The 14098-nt window shown below is 45.2% G+C and overlaps 2 protein-coding genes and 1 long non-coding RNA gene across 9 annotated transcripts in view; 2 read left to right on the top strand and 1 right to left on the bottom strand.

Moving 5' to 3' along the window:
• The window catches only part of PSD (pleckstrin and Sec7 domain containing), a 121502-nt gene extending 113615 nt beyond the window's left edge, over positions 1-7887 (bottom strand). Inside the window, exons 1-2 of one of the 2 annotated variants that reach the window (XM_081191540.1) lie at positions 7811-7887; positions 6332-6584 (exon numbers count right to left, since the gene is read on the bottom strand). In XM_081191540.1, the coding sequence (XP_081047666.1) occupies positions 6332-6394 (63 nt within the window). In that variant the 5' untranslated portion in view covers positions 6395-6584; positions 7811-7887. Of the gene's footprint in view, positions 1-6331; positions 7347-7810 lie in introns of those variants that run through there. The other variant, XM_081191541.1, reaches the window with a different exon arrangement.
• FBXL15 (F-box and leucine rich repeat protein 15) overlaps positions 1-13977 on the top strand; it is a 57670-nt gene extending 43693 nt beyond the window's left edge. For 4 of the 6 annotated variants that reach the window (XM_081191842.1, XM_081191840.1, XM_081191841.1 and 1 more), the window contains 3 exons: positions 7802-8028; positions 11714-12216; positions 13105-13977. In XM_081191842.1, coding sequence (XP_081047968.1) covers positions 7802-8028; positions 11714-12216; positions 13105-13294 — 920 coding nt within the window. In that variant the 3' untranslated portion in view covers positions 13295-13977. Of the gene's footprint in view, positions 1-7801; positions 8029-10658; positions 10819-11713; positions 12217-13104 lie in introns of those variants that run through there. The other 2 variants (XM_081191844.1, XM_081191843.1) reach the window with 2 other exon arrangements.
• LOC308585833 lies at positions 1320-4922 on the top strand. The gene is made up of 2 exons (XR_014007606.1): positions 1320-4229; positions 4436-4922. It is a non-coding gene; the product is annotated as an uncharacterized lncRNA (long non-coding RNA).
• Positions 13978-14098: the final 121 nt, after the last annotated feature.

Raw genomic sequence — 14098 nt, forward strand, 5'->3', positions numbered from 1 at the left:
TATCTTCAGCATCAAGAATTTTGTAGCGTGACCACTGAATTTATAATATCATTTTCAAGGCTTTATATGGTACCAGCTCCTGATGCTGATTCACAAGACTTTGCTTTCTGTCCTTTCTGGACCAGAACATTTGTCTTGGGTTGAAGATAGCCTGCCCATGGAGGCACTGGCGTACGATCCTGCCTGACATGAAATGTGAGCAATCACTCTTATTTTGTCAGAAATCATTAGGGCTAGGATCTGGAATCCTCAGCTGTCTGCAGCTGCCTCTTCTGGGTGAACCGCAGAACTGCTGCTTGGAGCATTTCCCAGACTCGCTTCACCCACCCAGACAGCCCACTGGTCTCTCCTAGATAGAAAGGTTTCTTCTTTGGACTGAGGTTTGGTTAAGGAGCCGTGATCCTCTTTACGGTTTTGTGTTCCAGTGAATTCTCTTTGTTCTGACTCTCAGCTTGATCCTGCAGTTCTGTACACAGCACAACTCCTGGCTCTCCTCTTACAAGTGTACACTTCAGGTTTGTATAAAGGTTTCATGGAGTGCTGTTGACTCTAATACAATTTGTGGTGATGCTAAAGGAAGTGAGTGATTCGTCTATTACAATGTCATTTTTTTCAGCCCCTGAAATGTCACAAGGCACTTAATGAATCTGAAACCTTGTCTCTGTTCATGGGAAGATCTTTGCAAAATGCGTTATTGACTTGCCCTCTTCAGAAGAATCAGTCAAGTCCTCATATTTGATTATCAGCTTTAATGCTGCACTATCAGTGCAAGAGACAAGCTCGCTGCTGTGTACAACCAGGGGGATGTTTGCAAATGTTACAGTTGATGAACAGTTAGTGCCATTCAAAGGAAAATGTCAGGGAGGCAATATGCTGTCCAAACCTTCAAGATACAGTATAACATCCTGGTTTGTATTGCAATTCCAAAAAAATAATATGTTTATAATGCCTTTGATGGCTGAAAGGCACTGTTCCTGGCAACTCTGGGTTTTCAGAATGTTTAAACTGTTTTCAGATTTATTTATTTTTAATAAAATGTTTCATTATTGAAAGGTCTGCCACCCTGGGCTGCTTTGGGAGGAAGGGCAAGATAGAAACTGAAATCATACTAATGTATAGAGAAAGTACACCAACTGCTCAAAACACTGGCCAGATAGTGGCTGAGAAACTAACAACACATTTAGAGCATTCTGAATGGGATACAACAACTGAAAACTTTTTTTTATAACCAGTGTGCCATTGGTTAGGGGATAAGCTAATATAAATCTAACTCTAGTTGGCCCTTTGAGAGAATTTCTGGTTGTTGATATTTTCAGAAATGCCAACAGCAGCAATTCTAGTTTTCAGGAAGATTTGACATTTGTAAGTTATGTGCCAGGGAAAGAAAGGACAGCGGTTATCCTTTTCTCAACACAACAATTTCAGACCAGAATTTCCAAGCCTGAGATAGTTCTTTTATTATATTAAAACCAAGTAGGGTGTGGACACAGGTGACCAGATGCCAAACACACTTCCTCTTCTTAAAATATGGGGACGGAGGGTGGGTTACTGCCTGCTTCTTAAACTTAGTGCTGTAGTCTTTAATGGTCTTTAAGAATTAAGACTCTAATTATTAGGCTGTAGTGGAATCATAGAATTGTAGAGTTGGAAACGGACCACAAGACTCATCTAATCCAATTCCCTGGAATGCAGGAACCTTTTGCCCAATGAGGGGCTTGAACTTACCACCCGGAGATTACGGTAAGCGTCTCATGCTCTACCAACTGAGCTAGCCGGTCACAGTAAGGCGAATTATCTGGGTCCCAAATATCTGAGACTGCATCCTTCCCTACAGGCCCTCTCAGGCATTAAGATAAGCAGAGAGGACCCATTTGGTAGTTCTGCCACCCTCAGTAGTTCAGGGGGTGATAGCCCTGGAGACAGCATTCTCTGCGGCAGCCCCTAAATTGTGGAATTCCTTCCCCACAGAGGTGTGTGTCCAGCATCTTCACAATACAGCTTTCCATGAATGCTGAAGGTACACCTGGCCTTTGACATCTGAGAGATGTGTTTTCAGGACACCCCCCCCCCATTCTTGTGACTGCAATAGGTCTGAACTGTTTTTAATTCTGAATATTAAATGGTTGCAATCTGCCCTGGAACCTGCTGGTGAAGAGCAGGCAATTGATTAATTGCCTTAAAAGAGCCTGGGTGCCAAAGGGGTCAACCTAAAAAATTTGTGGTGCAAATACGTTTTCATTGTTTCTGTGTCTTCTTTATGTGCAGATGGCAAAACCATATCTTGCCACTCTGTAACTTTTGGGTAATTTGAAATACAGTCGTACCTTGGATCTCGAACGCCTTGCGAGTCAAACATTTTGGCTCCCAAACACCGCAACCCCGGAAGTGAGTGTTCCGGTTTGCGAACGTTCTTTGGAACCCGAACATCCGAAGTGACTTCCGCGGCTTCCAATTGGCTGCAGGAGCTTCCTGTAGCTAATTGGAAGCCGTGCCTTGGTTTCCGAATGTTTTGGAAGTCAAACGGACTTCCGGAATGGATTCCATTCGACTTCCAAGGTACCACTGTATTTGGCTTCAAGGTTTAAACAACTGAGAAAACTGAAAATGCTCATGTAGTAAAGCATGCATGGAATATGTAATGCAGTAAGACACACATGGAATAGCTGCGCTACAATCTTTCTGGCACCAGATTACAAACTTTGGGTGTGGCCTCTTCTGCTTCAAGTATTATTATTATTTTTAAATTGTTTTTCTCTGAAAGGGATTATGTTGTTTTCTCATACATTGGTACCTCGGGTTACATACGCTTCAGGTTACATACGCCTCAGGTTACAGACTCCGCTAACCCAGAAATATTATCTCGGGTTAAGAACTTTGCTTCAGGATGAGAACAGAAAACGTGCAGCGGCGGCGGCGCAGCAGCAGGAGGCCCCATTAGCTAAAGTGGTGCTTCAGGTTAAGAACAGACCTCCAGAACGAATTAAGTTCTTAACCCAAGGTACTACTGTATTGCGATTTTATGATTGGACACATTGCACTGGAATGCGCTGGAGTAGTTTAGAATCTTTTTAAAAGTAATTAAAAATGAATGGAATTAAATAGAAAGATATAAAACACTAATATTTAGAGGAACAATGTATTGCAGGGGGGTGGGATTTGATGACCCTTGGGGTCCCTTCCAACTCAACAATTCTATGATTCTATGAATGTAAATTGTTGAGCAAGGTTGCTAAGTAACAGTAATGGTGACATGTCTTCCACTGTGACACCTCCCCCTGCTGGAGCACTTGTCAGATGTCTTGGGAAAAAGCAGGTATTTGAGCAGACTTAAGAGAGAGTAGTTAGGAAGTTACAGCCCATCCACACTTCTGTTTGTCCTGTGATTTCAAGTGGTTTCATGGGTCCAAGAGGCTGTTTTTGGTCCCATCAGCCCCCCTCCATAGATGTTTGTTCCAATTCAGCAGGAAACAGCGGGTTTTCCAGGATAAAGTGATGGGACAAACCCCCCCCCCCCATCTCAGATTTGTGACTTGAAATCAGGAGACAAACAGGAGTGTGGAGGGAGTTATTGGGTAGTTACGTTAGATAGTATTTTTATTAGCTAGAGCTTTGTGGCATTAGAGGGGGAATTATACAGGAAAAAATCACATCTCTTAAAATGTAAGCTGAATTTCTTTGAGGTTTCTGTATTCTGATTCTGTCACTACCCATGAAAATTCAGAATCCTAGGGGAACATCCCTCCCCAATCATGGCTGGATTATTCTCAAAACATCGTTTTCAGGACCAGCTTACATGCTTCAAGTGAAACGGCTTGCTTTCTCCTTCATGGGCATAGTCAGAAGAAAACCATATCCAAGTTTGGGAGGGTCTTTTGACAAGCTTTTCTCAGTGGACCCAACCCCATGTTGAACGCTTCACAAGTGTGACAGCAAATTCATGTTAAGTCTGGACGTGTCAGGTGTCCCAAGTTTAGTGCGGCGATATAGAGAATTAAGACACCAAACCCCCAGTTCCTTACTACCTCCTCACTCTGTCTTAGAGCAATCTAAGTATTTGTTTTTGGAGTATTTGTTTCGGGAAGAAAGAAAGCTCTGCAGAGATGGAGGAGGATTTTGGGCATCGCTGCTGAAAGCATAAAGTCTATCCCTTGGCCTGTAAGGATGAGTCCACGTCATTTTTGAGTGGCCTACTGCCCCAGGGATGGACAGGACTGGCTCAGACCCTTCAGGTGAGAATATTACCTGTGCTGATGGAGAATTGTTGTGATGGCAGTGAGAAACTGGCTAATTGGGTAGGGAGGAGGCATGTCTCTGATTCAAGAAAACGTCAGCGGACTGCAATAGCATCCCGTTTGAAGAAGATAGATAAGCATATTTTTAAACTTATTTTTCACGAGCAAGGCTGCTTGATTCATCCATTTATTTGCCCCCAAAGGGGCCAGAGAACAAACAAAGGGTATCAAGCATCTTCAAACCAGGGAAAAGGTATGAACAACAACAACTTTCCTCACTGCTTTTGAGTTGAAATCCTGGCACTTATAGGGTCAGGGTGGTGCAGAAGTTACAGCAAGGGTCACCAAGTGACCAGAGGAGAAATGACTGCTGGTAGGAGCACAGAGAGAAGAAAAGCCATGGCACACCTGTAACAGCAAAATGGGATGCCTTCCTCTGCCCCAGCTGCAATAAAACATGTCTCTCCTGTATTGGTCTCTACAGCCACAGCAGGCGCTGTAACTCTCCAACAATTTGACTTTACCCCCGATGGTGCACTCTTTCATTGTCTCTTGAGACAGATGGATGTCACTATCTCACCCACCATTGGCATGCGGCCCCTGGAAAAGTGGCCACTCAGTTCCCCCTACCCTGCTTTAATACCACAGTCTAGTGTCCGTGGACAGCAGTATGTCCAACCAGTAACAAAAGGGAGCAGCAAAAGGGAGAGTTCACGCTCTTTCTAACCCAACTCCTATTTTTTTGGTGAAATATATTGCTCCCCTTTTAAATGCCCACTTTAAAGTCTGACTATTTAAATGCCTCACTCACTGGATCATCACCTCGTCGTGGTGAGTGGGCTTGCACGTTCCTATGATCCTTGTGAGTGAAGCTGACGGGAGTCTCGTACTCTCAGCAGGGTCACCCAAGGCAGTAAGCTCAAAGGGGAGGAGCTAGACAAAGAATGAGCCAAGAAGTCTTCAATGGCAGAACAGGCGAAAGATAATAAGTGGCATGTTATAATGGCTGTGAAGGCGGATGAAGGCTGTAGCAGATAGGAATCTACGGGTTGTTGTGATACTCTTGCCATCGGAATAGAGCCTTACTGTGAAGACTGTGCATTGGTCAGCGTGCACTGATCTACACACACAAAACAAATTCATGCACAGACGTCTTCCAAAAACTCATCCTGAACCCAAAAAAGTCCCATGACGATTGGCAAATGGTAACAGGGGAAGCATGAAATCTGAAAGCCCCTAGTCATGAACTAGCACATGGGCGGTGGATACAGATTCAGTCATTCTGACTCAAGGAATGCGGCAGTTGAGTATCTTGGCAGCTGTATCCATGACTGAGTAGTCCTACTTAGGATCTACTCTGGTCACCCCGAAAAGGGGGAGAGGCTAGAAAAGGTGCCTTTATATATAAAAATTTACCTTCCATTTTCCCTGACTGGAATACTGTGCCCAGTAGGGTCACTACTCAGCGGTCATAAAAGACAATTGAGCTTTGGAACATGGAATATACGGACTTTGTTGGATAACACAGATAATGAGCATCCTGAACACAGGACTGGCATCATTGCAAGCGAGTTGTGACGTTTTAACATCAATATTGCAGCGCTTCAAGAAACTCAAAGAGCAGGAGAGGGACAACTGAAGGAAGAAAAAGGAGGCTACACTTTCTTCTGGAAAGGTCTACCTGAACAAGAACGTCAAAAACATGGAGCAGGCTTTGCTATCAAAAACAATCTTGTGAGAAGTCCCTACTGGAATTAATGAGCGACTTTCAAATAAAACTCGCCAAAACCCAACAGGCTACTATTCTAAGTGCTTATGCACCAACACTGGATGCCAATGGAGACATTAAAGAAAACAATTTACTCTCAGCTGGATACCATCCCATCAGAGGAGGATATCCTCCTGGGTGATTTTAATGCAAGAGTTGGGCAAGATTTCGATCTGTGGCCTGTGACTATTGGTAAAGAAGGAAATGGCAACATTTGGAATCTTACTTTAGACTATACGTGCAGCGCACAACCTTGTTATTACAAACCCACTCTTTCAACAAAATAAATAAATTTATAAAGCCCAAGCTATCTGGAAACCTTCATACAAACCTTCCTGGGTTTTGAGTTTTTCAGAAGAAGCCCTTCTCTTGGTCTCACCATCCTCACTGGCATGCTTGGTAGGGATGCGGGTAAGGGGCTTCTCACTGGTGGCTGCTCCCAGAACTACCTCCCTGGAGAAGCCAGACTGGCTCCTTCCTTGCTGTCTGTCCTTCTGCCAGCAGTTGAAGACCTTCCTATTACAACCGGCCTTTGGCAACTGACTGCTTTTCATAGGCGAAGCCGGGAGGGCAACTGTCTCCACCTAAATCAAGTAAATAAATAAAAATAATTAACTAAAAGTAGAAATTGTAGAAAGATTTTGACAGATTTTTCTGAGCAGTTGGGGTCAAACGAAAGTAATTTAAAACAACTATTGTTGAGATATGTCATTCCAAATCTGCTAGACAGAGCCGGACAGAGGATGACAGGTGGGTGTCCTGCACCCCCCCCATAAATCCTGCCTATGCCTATGGTGCTTTTAATAAAAAGGTTGGTGCCGTGCTGTTTTTATTATAATAATTTGTATGTTTTCAATAGATCAGACACACACACATACAGAGCAGACCCTGCAAGTGTCCCTATTTTCCAAGGACAGTCCCGGATTTACAGACGCCATCCTGGTTTCTAATTTGATCCCGGAATGTCCCGCTTTTCATCAGAGAAATGTTGGAGGGTATGGAGTGACATGACCCCCGAGCCAAGGAGATAAGTTACTATACAACCTTTAGAAAACACCTGAAGGCAGCCCTGTATAGGGAAGTTGTTTAATGCTTTATTATGCTTTTATATATGTTGGAAGCCCTCTAGAGTGGCTGGGGCAACCCAGTCATGTGGGTGGGGTATAAATAATGGTGATGATAATGATGAATAGGGTGTCCTTAGTTTCACTGGAGAAATGTTGGAGGGTATGACACAGGAGCAACAATTTAAAAGCAAATACATATGTTGAATTGCTTTTTAATGATTGTCTCCTCCCTGTCCATGTTTTTAGGTTCCCATATTTTATCTGTAAGCTGTACGGGGGAAAAGGCATAAATAAGTAACAACAACAACATTTCATATGAAGACAACTGAAGGGGTTTACTCCTCCCCCCCTTCATGTATTTAGCTTCTCTTATTTTATATCAGCTGCCTTGAGTCTCTGTGAAGGGGGAAAGACTGGGTATAAATAAATACGTAATAATAGAAATAATAATAATATTTCACATTAAGACAACTGCCTGGGTTTACTCCCCAGCCCATATGTTTTTAGCTGCCCTTATATTATCTGTCAGCGGCCTTAAAGCCCTGTGAAGGAGTGGGAAAAGCAGGGTACAAATAAATAATAGTAATAACAATAATAACAACAACTCGCATTAAGACAACTGGCTGGGATTGCTCCACCCCTCCCTATGTCTCCAGCCGCCTTTATTTCATCCTTCAGTCCCTGTGAGTAATTAAATGCAGAATACTGGCGGTAATAATCTCTCTCTCTCTCAGCAGGACAACCTGGGCGGGTTTACTCTACCCTTCATAGCTCTATGCGCGCAGTCCTTCCCTCCCTCCGCCGGGTAAGGAAGCGGCGGAGGCCGCAAAAAAGAAGCGACGTCCGTGACGTCATTTACGCGACAGCGGCTGCGGCTGTCTGTCTGACGGTGCACCTGCCGGCAGCTCAGAAGGATGGAGACTCCGGGCGGAGCGCGGCACTCGGGGCCGGCGGGCGCCAGGTGCGGAGAGGCGGGGGATGGGCAGCTGGAGAGTGGGGGGGGGCGTCTGGGGAGGAAAAATCCCCTCCCCACCGAGTCATATAATAGACCTGCGTCTGTAAATAGGCGCGTCTGTCTGGTAACCGGAAGGTGGGCGGTTCGAGCCCAGGCAGGGCAGGATTTTCTGCATTGGGGGGGGGGGGTTGGACTAGATGACCCCCCCCCCAGGGAACTCCCCCCACCCCTACTCCTCAGGTTGTACAATGCTAAGTGGAGATTTGATGGGCATCCGTCATGGGTGCTGTAGTGGAGATCCCTGCATCGTGGGGGGTTGGACTAGATGACACCCCGGTAAAAGGTAAAGGTAAAGGGACCCCTGACCATTAGGTCCAGTCGTGACTGACTCTGGGGTTGCGGCGCTCATCTCGCTTTATTGGCCGAGGGAGCCGGCGTACAGCTTCCGAGTCATGTGGCCAGCATGACTAAGCTGCTTCTGGCGAAGCAGAGCAGCGCACGGAAACGCCATTTACTTCCCCGCCAGAGCGGTACCTATTTATCTACTTACACTTTGACATGCTTTCGAACTGCTAGGTTGGCAGGAGCAGGGATCGAGCAACGGGAGCTCATCCCGTTGCGGGGATTCGAACCGCCAACCTTCTGATCGGCAAGTCCTAGGCTCTGTGTTTTAACCCACAGCACCACCTGCCTCCCTGATGACTCCACAGTTGTATGAATCCCAACCTGGCCAACCTACCAGGGTGGTTGTGCGAGGGGTGTGTCCCGAGGGAGGGATGTGGGCACTTGAGGACTTGCGTTGCTCTCAGTGCTGGATTTACTTATAGGCTAAACAAGCTGTAGCTTAGGGCCCCACTCTCTTGGGGGCCCCCAAAAAATTTAAAGGAAAAAAAATCCACTGGATGTACATTTCCAAGATATAAGATAAAAAAAAGAAATTAAATAAAACCTACATACAGCAACAGTGTTTTGTGTTGTGTAGGCTCCTATGATGTAAGTCATGGGCCCCACCTGCTAGCCTGCTCCCTAAAATATCACTGATTTGCTCATTTCTATATATAGAGTGCCTGCATTCTGCATGTGCAAATGGCTTTAGATACCTATTAGGTCCATAAATTACCATATAGCATATATTCAAGACAAAAAACAGCGACAATTGGTTGTTGACAAAGGAAAGCTGGACATATAAAGGACCCCATTACCTTCAGTAGCTTAGGGCCTCATCAAATCTAAATCCGGCCCTAGGGTGAGGACAAAATTTAGGGTTAAATGATGTCGCCTCAGCTAGGAGACCTGCGCAGGTAAACCTGCCCGCACTGCCCTAAATCCGGCACTGCTCTGTAGGTGGGCGAGATCCAACCAGGTGGCGCGTTGGAAGATGGCCAACAATAACATCTCTCTGACCCATACGAGGAAATTAAGAGGCTGCTATGGGAAGTATGCAGTCTTCCTGCCCCCCCAGGAGATGGGGGTGGGGCTGCCTTGCCAGCGGTGTCCACAATGCACCCCCTGATCTGAGAGATGGAGGTGCCGGTCACTTGGCATGAGCCCTCGAGGAAGTCAGATCTTCCTGACGCCGATTCCAATCAGTGCGTGCTGGTTAGCTTCAGCTCGGAATTATAATTGGAAACATACGATTGGAATGAAGCTGAAGCACATACATCAAGTAACGCTCGATAGATAAGACTGCTGATTAATGGATCTCTGTGACCGGGAGTGACGGACGGATAAGTAAATCTTCTGATGAATCACCATTAAGAGACTGTATGTTTGGAATGAAGGGGGGGTGGAGGAAAAAAACTTTTTTCTTTGTACCATGTGATATTAATAACCCTTCACCCCAGATAGAAACAATATCGTTGCGTTTTACTAATCAGAAGCAGGAATTCAAGAACTGTGTGGGATGGATTATAGCTGGAGAGAGGATTGGTGAACGGTGAGAACGGAGGAAAATTTTATGACGCAGTTAAAAAATGGCGTCTCGCCAAGACAGGCTTGCCGGAGAAAGAAGGACAGGGGGAAGAGAATCAGGACCGTTGGAATGAGAAGGAATGTTGGAATGCAATCTTGACCTGACAGAGCCTCCTGATATACTTGGCAAGTCTGAGAAAAGTAAAGGACAGACCGAAGATCTGTTTTTATGGAAGCGTTGAACAGCGGCTGTCCCTGAGCAATATGATCTTTGGAGAGTACAAAACCCACACAGAGGATGCCTGTTTTTAATCTGCTTGTGAAAATTATCAGAGATCGTAAAGAAAGGAATATACGATAACAACAAGAAGATGAAGAAAGTAATAAAGGACTATCTGGATTGAACTGGATAGAACTGTTTAATAAAAGCAGCAATATAAGTGATGTTTGGATTCGTTCGGAGCTTTGGACTCGTCCGGAGCTTGATGTATGGGTACCCCCAACAAAATTTAAAATTCGGCTGTATAATTTGGAACTAATGTGATTTGGATAATGTGATGTAATTGGCCTGTTAATAAAAATTATTTTTAAAATAAAATTTATTTTACTTACATATATTTATCTATCTCAAAGTTCACACGCTGCTTGATTGTTAAAGTGGACTCCCCTGCCACACTCCTTTTTAAACAGCTGCTTTCTTGACTTCCTTTTTTTTATTATTCCAGAAAGCAGTTATTGGACCTGCCCTGGGAAGACATCCTCTTCCCCCACATTCTCTCGTATCTCCCTCTGAGGCAACTCCTGAGCCTGCAGAGGGTCAGCAAGGCGTTTCAGTCTCTCATTCAGCTTTACCTCACCAACATGCGCTGCTTTGATTCTAGGCAGGTATGGGTAACGGTGTGCATGTGGTAAGAATGTGTGCATTCAGTCACATGGCAGAGTGAGTGTGGGGCTGATTGTTTTCTGTTTTGTTGTTTTTAATATAACAATTTAGCAAAAGATACTGAGCGGCAACACCATCACTATCTGTCGCGCTTTGTGAAATTAGTTGTAGGTGCTTGGATCAAGCTCTCTGGTTTCTCAGTTAGTGTTGGGAATAAGTCAGTGTAAGATAAGAGTTAATATTCCTGGTGCTGAACTTTTGAGCTTCAGCAGTGAGTTTGTTCAATAATTGATCCTGGGCAAAAAAGAATTTCAAGCCTAGCTGTGCAGAAGAAAGCAGGGTGGCACGAAAGACAATTTATTTCTAGGAAAAATAAACTGTTATCTGATCCTTATTCCACCAGATTTTTGGATGTAAAATATAGCTTGAAAGTTAATAGTTTTACAGGGATATTTGGTCGTATAGAAATTTTCACATCTATATGTGATGTGAGCATTGTGTAAGTTGGTGCTTAAATCTCCAATTATGCATATAAACTCCACAAATTGACTTTTTTTTAAAAAAAAGCATTCTCCAGATTATAACAGAAGTTTCTATAAGAGTATGCCTACTTTAACGCACTTAAGCCTGTAGTTTGAACTCTCAAGAGGAGAATACAGAGTCCAAACAGGAATAGTTACTTTATGCAAAGTAATTTTAGGATGGTTAAAATACTCTTGCTCCCTTCAATTATTTAATTATTATTTACAGGTATTATCTTTCTGTAATTTACACCCTACCCTTTAATGCCAATTGCATTTATTAGCTCTGCAAACAAAAATTAGGGCTGGAGGAGAGCGCACTTGGATTATTAAAATGCTGCAGCAACAACCCATTTTGTCTTCTTGCCTATGGCAGGTGGGACCAAACATTCCGAAAGCTGCATTCTGCAACCTGCTAAAAGACAACGAGGTGTTGCAACAGCTGGCACTACAGAACTGTTCCGATTGGCTGTCTGACAAGGAGCTGCTTCCTGTGATTGGCCAGAACCACCATTTGCAGCAGATTGAGTTGAATGGCTGCGTGCAGCTGAGTCGCCATGCCCTGGTGGCTATCTCTTTGAGCTGCCCCAATTTGCGCCGGCTTTCTCTGGCTCATTGCGAGTGGGTGGACAGCCTCTCCCTGCGGAGCCTAGCTGACCACTGCAAGGAGCTGGAGTCCCTGGACCTTACAGCCTGTCGGCAGCTGAAAGATGAAGCCATCTGTTACCTTGCACAGAGGTGTAACAGACTGAAGTCCCTCTCGCTGGCTGTCAACGCGAATGTGGGTGACGTGGCAGTGGAGGAGATTGCCAAAGCCTGTCCCGAACTGGAGCACCTCGACCTCACAGGCTGCCTGCGGGTCAAGAACAACTCCATTAGGTAATCGGTGCAACAGTTGCGTGTGTATTTAATGTGTTTATATCATGCCTTTCACCCAAATAGTAAAGGTAAAGGGACCCCTGACCATTAGGTCCAGTCGTGGACGACTCTGGGGTTGTGGCGCTCATCTCGCTTTATTGGCCGAGGGAGCCGGCGTACAGCTTCCGGGTCATGTGGCCAGCATGACTAAGCCGCTTCTGGCGAACCAGAGCAGCGCACGGAAACGCTGCTTACCTTCCCGCCAGAGCGGTACCTATTTATCTACTTGCACTTTGACGTACTTTAGAACTGCTAGTTGGCAGGAGCAGGGACCGAGCAACGGGAGCTCACCCCGTTGCGGCGATTCGAACCACCGACCTTCTGATCGGCAAGTCCTAGGCTCAGTGGTTTAACCCACAGCGCCACCCAAATAGCTCAAGGCAAAATACAGGGTTTCATCCTCATAACAACTCCGATAAATAGCGACTGGCCCAAGGCCATCCTGTGAGCCTTTTGGTAGGGTAGGTTTTAAAACCCAGGTCTCCCCAGTTCTAGTTGGACATACTAACCACTAATCAATATAAATCCTATCCTATTATGATAGCTTTTATTCAGTTTATTGCTTATAACCACAGGTCATGTGCTGAACGTAAGAAGCTTTCTTATAACACATTAGCCAGTGTTTGATATGACCCATTACTGTTGACTGAAACAATCACCCTGCTCTCTTGGCTCTCTTAACTGGAGATGCCCGGAATTAAATCTAGGACCTTCTAAATGCAAAATGTGTGCTTTATTGCTGTAGCCCCACCCCAGACAACCTAAAGGAATATCATGCTGTTTTGGGCAACTCTGATGCTGTCAGGAGACTGCGAACTTAAAAACTTCTTGCATCTTCTCTTTTGATAGGACCTTGGCAGAGTACTGCCCCAAGCTGCGTGCTCTGAAGGTGAAGCACTGCCACGACGTGGTAGAATCCAGCCTCAGCATCCTTCGCAATCGTGGTGTGGAGGTAGACGTGGAACCTCCACTACAGCGCGCCCTGGTTCTCTTGCAAGATGTCGTGGGTTTTGCCCCTTTTATCAATCTTCAGATCTAATGAAGGCAAGGCACTGTCCAGTGGTCCCTGGGGGCTGCCTGCAGGAAGACCTGTCAGATACTGCTGCTGAGGAGCTCAAGAGGCAGAGAGGGTTTACGTCTCATCCCTTCAAGCCGGGCTGGTTCTGAGCTACCAATACCCCTTGCTGGGAACCTGTACGCGCATTAGAAAAACAAACCCACTTGCATCACAATGGACAGCAAGGATGTGTTTTGATGCATCCTGGCTAACAGATACATAGCATGTACGTTCAAGGATATTCTAGAGTTGGATTTCGGGCTTGCTGCTGTGAAGCGACTGCTGACAGGCAGTTGCATTGATGTTGAACCCATTTTACCCAACTGCACTTCATGTGGACCTCCAAAGATAAATAGGGATTTTGGGGTGGGTGGGCGGGCAGAATGTATAATCACTGGAGAGTAAGGTTGACAGCTGGCAATATTAGTACAACTTCCTTCCTGCTTTGAGTTGAGTCTTGGAGAAGTCCTCACCCTCCTAGAGAGAGTGGGAAGAGATCCTTCAGGTGTGCAACAGACTGTTGTGCCCTTAAAGGCTTCAGGGTAGATAGGGGAGTGCTGGTACCAGAGTGCTGAGAAGAGTGGCATTCTCCAAATATCCTCCTGCTTTTAAGGGCAAATGTGCTGTGCTGGTGCATGTAGCTTCTTCTGTGTATGCGGTTAAAGGGGGGATATTTATTAGATTCTCACCTTCTCGCAGCGAAAGGTGAGAATTGGATGAACAAGTGAAATTCTTAGAGCCGATCTTTTAGAAACCAGTCGGAAAATAGCTTTCTAAAAGGAAGCA

The sequence above is a fragment of the Podarcis bocagei genome (genome assembly GCF_964188305.1).
Source record: "Podarcis bocagei genome assembly, chromosome: 4".
Lineage (NCBI taxonomy): Eukaryota > Metazoa > Chordata > Lepidosauria > Squamata > Lacertidae > Podarcis > Podarcis bocagei.